General features: G+C 57.9%; 1 protein-coding gene across 2 annotated transcripts in view; it reads left to right on the top strand.

Annotated features, from left to right (window-relative positions):
* Window positions 1–8,673, top strand: part of ACOT7 (acyl-CoA thioesterase 7) — an 86,138-nt gene that overhangs the window by 11,984 nt on the left and 65,481 nt on the right. For both annotated transcript variants that reach the window (XM_077763879.1, XM_077763878.1), the window contains exon 2: window positions 8,331–8,448. In XM_077763879.1, coding sequence (XP_077620005.1) covers window positions 8,331–8,448 — 118 coding nt within the window. The remainder of the gene's footprint in view (window positions 1–8,330; window positions 8,449–8,673) is intronic.

The raw sequence follows: 8,673 nt of genomic DNA on the forward strand, positions 1-8,673 counted from the left end.
CTGGGTCTGCCATTGTGCCAGGGCCCCCATCAGGCCGTGTGGGAGGGGGAGGCTTTGGGGGAAGGTTTTCCGTCCAGACTCTGTTCTGACTCCCCCTCCAGGTAGACATTTTGAGTGTGGCTGGCGAGCCCCCCCATCCCTGCAGAGCCCATCCCCTGAGCGCAGCCTTGCCCCCTCCTGCCCCCGCCTCCCTGTGGAGCCCGGGGTTGTGCTGTTGGGCCATCTGGAATTTTCCTTCTCTCTCTCTTCACGTAAAGGTGGGAAGACTGGGGACATTGGTCCTTGGACCTGTAGCTATAATTTGTCTGCACCTTGGGGGGCCCCCTGTGACAGCTGTGAGTGAGGGGGAGTGGCAGGCCCACCCCGCTCTGTCCTCGCTCTACCTCTCGAGCACAGAACCTGCCAGAGCCGCCCGGCAGGCGAGGTGCCCGGGAGCCACGCCAGGACCGCGGTTTTCCGGAAGGACTCCCTCCGGTGGCTTGCAGGCAGCTTCATTCATTTGTGGTGGCCGTCACCCTGCCCGACGACGGAGGCTGTGCTCTGCCCAGCGCCCTGGCTGCGGGATCCCTGGGAAAGCGGCCTTGTGTGGGGGTGGCCTGGGGCACGGGGGTAAGAGTTACATGTCCAGCCTCCTCCCCCAGGGCCGCACTGTCACACGTGCTCCTCGGCCACTCCAGTGGCTTGCCCAGCAAATGGCAGGAGGGGAGACGGAAGGTCTGTCGCTGGCAGCTGGCAGCCTGGCACCAGAGACGGAGGAGGCAGGAGGGGGTGTTGGCCACGGGAGACCTGGGGCTGGCAGAGCTGGCTGGTCGCCTGGACCCTAGACCTTCGGGAGGTGGCCTCGGGGACAGGTGTCAGATGCCAGCCCATCTGAGCAGGATGTGGGGCTCCGCACCAGCTGTGACCTCTTGCTGTGGGTCTCGCTCTGGCCTGAGACCCTCCTCCCCCGTCTGCATCTTGGGAGGCTCAGAAGGCTTGCAGTGGGTCCAGGCCCGGGGCCCAGCCTCTGCTGAGAAAGGCTGGGTGGGCGTTTGCCCACGCCTTCGGCCCCCCAGAGGCTTCCCAGAGAGGTACCTGTGACTTCTTGATCTCGGACACAGCAACAGGATACTGGAAGACGTACTTCTCAGCTGTCGCTATTTACAAAGTGTGGTTGCTATGACAGCGGGCTTCTGATAGAGTCTTCTTCCTGGTTAGATTGGGCAGCTGAGTGTGGCGAGTGTGGCGGGGGTTGGGATGGTGATTCTGGTGGGGAATGGTGGGTGTGCGGCCGCCGCTAGCCACCCTGCCTCTCTCCAGGCCCGGGATCCGGGACGAACTGGCAGGCATGGCTTCCCAGATAAGCAGGTATTGCCAAGTCGCGTCTGCCCCCTTCTCTTATGGGGGCCAGCGGAGCAGACGGGCCATCTGGGGGCCCTTTGAAGGGGTCTGATGGTAGAGAGGACGCAACCCCTTCATGTGGCCGGGGACAGCTGTGCCTGGCCCGGTTCTTGCTGACTCGGGACGTGAGGTGGTTAACGGAGGCTGGGACAGGAAGTCCAGCCTCTGTGTGACCACCTGGGGACCTGAGGGCCTGGCAGGGTCAAACCCTGGGTTCCCGGAAGAGGGGAGGGGAGCTGTGGGGCTCAGCCTTGTCCCTCCTGCATGGAGCCCCAGGGATGATGGCAACAGTGTTTCTTTCTCTTGCCAGCCGGTTCTGAGGTTGGGCGGGGTTGGGCGGGGTTCCGTGGTTGGGCTGGGCACTGCTGAGCCTCCTACCTGCTCAGCCCCCAGGGGCTCTGGATTCTCATGACCAGTGAGTGCTGGTGCGTGACTACCCCGGGAGCCTTCTCCTGGGTCATTCCCCTGTCCCAGCCCAAGTGTGAGCCTGGGTGTTCGGTGTGATTGGCGCCCTCGTCCCCCCATGCCTGCTCTGGGTCTTGAAAGAGCCCCAGGGACTTTCCCTGGCCAGCTGTTTCCCCTCCCTTGCCTCTTGTAGGGACTGTGGTGGGGGCTCTGGGGCTGGAGCAGCACATTGGAGAGGATGAGCAGTGTCACTCGGACTTCTGGTTGGCAGAGGCCCCCCTGGAAACATGAGGTGCCCACACGTGCCGTGGGCAAGGCAACCCCCGCTCTTCCGGGTCTCCCTGCGCTGAGCACGAAGGAAGCTTGAAAGCTGCCGCTGCGGGCAAGGTCAAGGCAGAGGCACCTTGCTCAGGACCCTGCTCAGGACGCCCGTCATTGCCTCTCTAGTTGGAGCTTCATTTAGAAGGGACCTCCGGCCCAGCCTGTGAGGTGTCCTGAGCCCTGGCTGCCCTGCGTGCCCCCACCTGAGCCGCCGCAGGCTCTGGCTGTCTTCGGGACAGGCCTGAGAGGTCTTCATCTGTCCTGGAAATCTGGCTGCGCTCGGTGCTGCCTGCCGCTTCTCCCTCAGAGCTAGTGGAGCTCTCACTGTGGGAGAGGGAAGCAGGCGTCCCCACCCCGTGACCAGGGCCCCCCGCAGCAGCGTTACCTCGTAGCACTGACGTGTTTGGGTGAGAATCAGAGAGGCTGACCCAGGCCCTGTGGCGCCCCCGGGCGGCTGCCACTCCTGCCGGTCCTGCGGGCTCGTCCGTGTCACTCCCTGCCATCTTCTGTCCCACTCCCCAGTGTGAGTGAGTGTCCTGCATATGGCGTCCCTGGGGGCTTGTAGATGCATCATTCCGCGTCTCTGCCTGCTCCCCTGTGTGTCTGCATTTCCCCCTTTCCTATTTATTTATTTATTTATTTATTTATTTCTAGGAGAGAGAGAGACAGCGTGAGCAGGGGAGGGTCAGAGAGAGAGGGAGTCACAGACTCTGAAACAGGCTCCAGGCTCTGAGCTGGAAGTCACCACAGAGCCCGACGCGGGGCTCGAACCCACGAACCGCGAGATCATGACCTAAGCGAAAGTCGGACGCTTAACCGACTAAGCCACCCAGGCGCCCCTGCTTTTCCCCCTTTCCTAAAGGGCACTATTTGTGCTGGATTAGGACACACACCCTGATGACCTCATCTTAATTGATTACATTTGCAAAGACCCCTTTTTTATTTTTAAAAGACTTTTTAAATGTTTTATTTATTTTTGAGAGAGAACTTGTGCATGAGTGGGGGAGGGGCAGAGAGAGAGAGAAAGAGAGAGAGAGAGAGGAACACAGAATCTGAAGACAGATTCCAGGCTCTGAGCTGTCAGCACAGAGCCTGACACGGGGCTCGAACCCATGAGCCATGAGATCACGACCTGGGCTGAAGTCGACGCTTAACCAATTGAGCCATCCAGGCGTCCCCGCAAAGACTCATGTCTAAATACGGCCCCCTTCGCGGGTTCTGGGAGCTAGAGCTTGAACATATCTTTTGGGGGACACAGTTCAACCCAGTGTAAAAGCTCTGTGTGGGGCCAAGGAACGGGGATGGGGCCTGCCCTCAAGGTGTCTGCTGTGAGGCCGGCTACGCGGAAGGCAGAGGGGAACAGACTGGTTTACTCCTGTTCGGAGACATCGATAGGATGCACCCCTACAGGGGGACTTGCTGGATCGGGGCACGACTGCGCATCTGGAGTTTGGTGATGCTGGGCTGCCCTCCATGAGGCCGTGTCCACTTATTCCCACCCCCATTCGTGGATGCGTGCCCTTTCCTCCCAGAGCGTGGGTCGGGTGTGGCTGGGTCAGGCTGGTCCAGGTAGGGTGGTGGGAAGGCCCAGGTGTGCCTGGCTGACAGCCGTGGTTTGGCAGGGGCTGCGGCACATGACCCGGAGACCGTTCCAGATGCCTGAGGCCCTCCAGCTCCTCACTGGTGCACCGAGTCTTTATTCTTCAGATGAGAGAGGCCCTGGCAGCTCTGAGCAGGCGACTGGGAACTAGATTCCTGCGTAAGAAGAGGACCCTTGAGGCAGCAGGATCAGCGGGATCCAGGAGGGCGACGGGCACATGCAGAGAACTCTCCCCGACCAGGTGCCTGTGGTCAGTGCCGCTTGGCATCATGCTTGCTCCACTGGAAGCTCTAAGAGCGAAGAGGAGAGAGAAGCACTTTTCATACCCGTGTCTGCCTTAAAAATGGGAAAACAGGGGCGCCTGCCTTAAAAATGGGAAAACAGGGGTGCCTGGGTTGCTCGGTCAGTTACAAGTGCCCGACTCTTGATTTCAGCTCAGGTCATGATCTCACAGTTGGTGAGTTTGAGCCCCGCCATCGGGCTTTGCGCTGGTGGTGCGGAGCCTGCTTGAGATCCTGTCTCTCTCTCTCTCTCTGCTCCTCCCGCACTTGCTCTCTCTCTGTCTCTCAAAATAAATAAATTTAATAAACTTTAAAAAAAAATGGGGAAACAAAAGCTTGGATGAGGGACCACATGTTCTGGCTGCCCTCACTCTGCCTGGGGGTGACCAGGCCATCGGCGGGGAGAGCCCTGGGGGAGTGAGCTGGGGAGGAAGGCCCTGAGGGAGTGAACACCGGTGTGCCAGGGGTCTTGGAGGGCAGTTGTGCCCGGCAGCTCCTGAGCAGTGGGGGCCACTTGGGGCCCAGGGGACTGGGGAGTGAGCTGGCCTCGCAGTAACTGCAGAGTGCCGGGGCAGGATCGGGTCCAGTGGAGGGAGGTTTGTGTCTGGCCAGCTGGCCTGGGGAAGTAGGTCGGTGCTTGGTGCAGGGTGGCCAGGAAGGGTGGGGGACAGCAGGTGTCCCAGTGAGCTTTCGTGCCTAAAATGTGTTGTCTGAGCTCCTGGCATTTACTTCCAATTTATGCCCAGGGTCCTGGGCCGCCGGACGCTGATGGCGTGGGGCGACTGGGGACTCACAGGGTCGCAGGTCTAGCCACTGTCTCCAGCCTCCTGTCTCGGCTGCTTCCTTATCAGTGTCTAACTCAGTGCCCGCCGGATGTGAGCACTTCCCCTTCTGCCCGTCTCCCGGGTCGTGCCGCATTGCTGTGGGTCAGCAGTGGCGGGTACAGCTGTGCTCTACAGACAGGCAGGACGAAGGCCGAGGGGAAAGGCTGGGTTTCCCCAGCGCCCTAGAGCCCAGGGGCTCTGCTCTCCCCGGCCAGCCCATGCCTCCTGCGGCCTCTGCGGTACCTATGCCCGCAGAAGGACCTGCCTCTCTGTGGGCAAAGGAGCGTCTGGCCTTCACTAAGTTGAAAACGATTACAAAGGAGAGAGGTTGATAACAGTAGGGTTTTTTTTTAATGTTTACTTAAAAAATTTTTTAAATGTTTGTTTGTTTTTGAGAGAGAGAGACAGAGCGTGAGCCAGGGAGGGGCAGAGAGAGAAGAAGACACAGAATCTGAAGCAGGCTCTGGGCTCTGAGCTGTCAGCACAGAGCCCGACGCGGGGCTCAAACTCGCAAACCTTTAGATCATAACCTGAGCCAAAATTGGACGCTCAACCAACTGAGCCATCCACGCGTCCCCAATAGTTTTGTTCTTTAAATTGACTATCTCTTAACTCATACTTAAAAAAAAAAAAAACACACCAAAACTGTTAACGATGGTCACCGGGCCGGGCGTGTGCCCCCGGGACTTATTTCTCTCACAGTGGAGATTTGTGTCTTTGGACCTCGTTCAGTCTGTTCCCTCTCCTAGGTCCATTTTTGTTGACTCCACATGTCAGGGAGATCATGACCGTAGTTGTCTTTCTGTCCCTGACTTACTTCACTCAGCATAGTGCCCTCCGGGTCCCTCTGTGTTGTCACAAATGACAGAATTTCCTTATTTTTTACTGTTGAGTAGTGTTCCACTGTATTTCCATGCCCTGCGTCAGCTTCATCCATTCATCCATCGATGTGGCAGCGCCTCGGCCGTTGTGTTGACCACTGTGCTGCACACCGATAGCTTTTCGAGCTAATGTTTGTGTTCCCTTGGGGTAAAAACCCAGAAGTGGGATTGCGGGATCATATATATCATGGTTCCGGCTTTGGTTTTCTGATGAGCCTCCGCACTGTTTCCCACACTGGCTGCACCAGTTTGCACTCTTAGCACCAGTCACCAAGAGAAGGTTCCTTTTTCTCCACATTCTCGCCGACACGGGTTCTCTCTTGTTGTTTGGATAATAGCTGTTCTAACAGTGATCTCTCGTTGTGGTTTTGATACTCCTTTCCCTGACGATGAGTGGTGTTCCACACCCTTCCGTGTACCTGTTGGCCATCTGTATGTCTTCTTTAGAGAAATGTCTAGTCCGTGTCCTTGCCTCTTTTTTATTTTTTATTTATTTTTTTAGGTAGGCTCCATGCCCAACGTGGGGCTTGAACTCACGACCCATGAGATCAAGAGGTGGGTGTTCCACTGACGGAGCCAGCCGGGCACCCCTCTTTGCCCATTTTAAAATTAGATTTATTTTTTTCCTGCTGTTGAATTGTGTGAACTCTTTGTGTATTTTGGACCTGAACCGCTTAGATACAGGATTTGCCAAGATTTTCTCCCATTCTGGGCTTTTCGGGTTTTTTTTTTTTTAATTTATTTTTGAGAGAGAGAGAGAGAGAGACAGCGTGAGCAGGGGAGGGTCAGAGAGAGAGGGAGACACAAAATCCGAAGCAGGCTCCAGGCTCTGAGCTGGCTGTCAGCATAGAGCCCGATGCGGGGCTCGAACCCACGAACCGTGAGATCATGGCCTGAGCTGAAGTCAGCCGCTTAACTGACTGAGCCACCCAGGCGCCCCAGGGCTTTTCGTTTTGTTGGTGATTTACTTTGCAGCTCAGACGCTTTTTACATTGAGGCGGTCCTATATATCTACTTTTGCTTTTGTTGCCTTTGATTTTGGCGTCGGATCCAAAACGCCACCACCGAGACTGACATCAAGGAGCTTCCCGTAAGGCTGTGTTCATGGTTTCCGGTCTTACACTCATGTCCTTGTCCATTTTGAGTTGACTCAAGAAAATAGTTTTAAACAAATGTCTGAGAAGCCAAGCGAAGCTTCTTTCCTGTGCCCTGGGGTTCCCCTGGCCACCATGCAGGTTACTGTGACCGCTGTCGCGAGCCGGTGAGACAGCGTGAGAAGTCCAGGTGGCCTGCGTGGGCCTTGGTTCACAGAGCCGGCTCTGCCCCAGGAGGAGGGGGTCCCGTTTGGGGTGGGCAGCAGTCTGCCGTCACCCCAGGATGTCTGTGCTCATTTGCCGAGAGCTCATTTCCAGCTCTGTCTCATGGCTTCTGACCTCCTTGGATTAGGTTGGCTAAATATTCACGCAGAGGGAAGAATAGTCCCGGGGAACGTTTATTGTACTGGGCGTGTGCCAGCACCGTGGCCGGGCTCGTTCTCTGTATTATCTCTCGCAATCTAGTCCTCCCACGGTCAAGTGCAGTGGTTCAGTTATTACGCCCATTTTAAAGACCAGGAAGTGCAGGAATGAGAGTTTGGGTGGGTCGCCCAGCTCACCCCAGCTGGGAGGAGCGGGAGCCAGGAGCGATATCGGAGTAGGTCTGACTGTAGACCGAGCTACTGAGCAGAGCTGTCAGAGCTCTGGGGCCCAGAGCCGAGGCTGCTGGCCCCGGGGGCCACGCTGGGTGAGCCTGGGTGGGTGGTGGGCACGCTGAACGTGGCATGTGCTCTCACCCATCTGTGTCTCCAGGCCCGAGGCTGGTGGCAGAGGCAGGTGTCATTAGCCTGACGGTGGTTTGGGAAAGCGCCAGCTTGGCCGGGGTGGCCCCCTCTAGGAGCACCAAGTGGGCTTCTTGGGATTCCAGAGAATTTTTGGAGCTTCCCTACCACTGGCTGCCCACAGCAGGCATGTGGTTTTTCTTCTTTGGGGAAACGAGGTGGCATTTCAGTTGTCCCTGACCCTGGGGCGCTCCCAGCATTCAGCCTCAGGGAGTCAGCCCCTTCAGGCACCCCTGAGCTCAGGGGGCGGGAGGTGACAGGTGCTCACCTGCTGACAGGAGTCTCGGGGCCCTGACTTGTTCCCGGTTCTCAGGGCAGCCGGCCCCCCCGGGACTCCTGATAGCGGTCCCGGCAACTTGTCCGCCGTCCAAGGGGTCACAGCCTGTGTCCCCGTGCTCAGTCAGCCCTGCTGGTCGTTGGGGAGCCTGGGAAGCAGGAGGGGCAGGCGTGCTGGGAACTCCCAACAGCCATGCCACCACCTTGCCGCCTCTGCCAAAGGTCCCTGCTGTCACCCCTTCTCGGCTGGTGCAGGGGATGAACTCCTGCTCTCTGCCCTCCTCCCTCCCGTGGAAACAGGACCCGGCAGCCTCTTGTCTGGGGCTGTCGGATCAGCAGCCCACCCTGACCAAACTCACGGAAAGTTCTTTTTCCTTCTTTGGAAGCCATTGGTCTCTCTGGAGGACCCTCTCACCCCGGGTTGTCGCTGTTCATGAGTGCCGTCCTTCTCAGGGGCTTCATCCTGCTTCCCTCCCCTCTGCCTAGGATCATGCGGCCGGATGATGCCAACGTGGCTGGCAATGTGCATGGCGGAACCATCCTGAAGATGATCGAGGAGGCAGGGGCCATCATCAGCACCCGGCACTGTAACAGCCAGAATGGGGTAAGTGTCTGGGGGCCGTCACACAGTCTGCATGGAAGGTTCCAGACGGCACCACTCTTGGGTTTTTCCCTCCTTCACTCCCTGGGCCTTGGGGATTTCCGGAAGCCCTGGGTGAGTTGCTTGGTTTGGGGCCCAGCGAGGGAGGACAGGGGACAGCCAGAGTGTGAGCTGACACCCAGCTGAGAGCTACCTTAAACTCTTCCTCCTTAAAGTCTTGGTTTTGGG

Source organism: Crocuta crocuta, unplaced genomic scaffold, assembly GCF_008692635.1.
Source record: "Crocuta crocuta isolate KB4526 unplaced genomic scaffold, BGI_CrCroc_1.0 scaffold13, whole genome shotgun sequence".
NCBI lineage: Eukaryota > Metazoa > Chordata > Mammalia > Carnivora > Hyaenidae > Crocuta > Crocuta crocuta.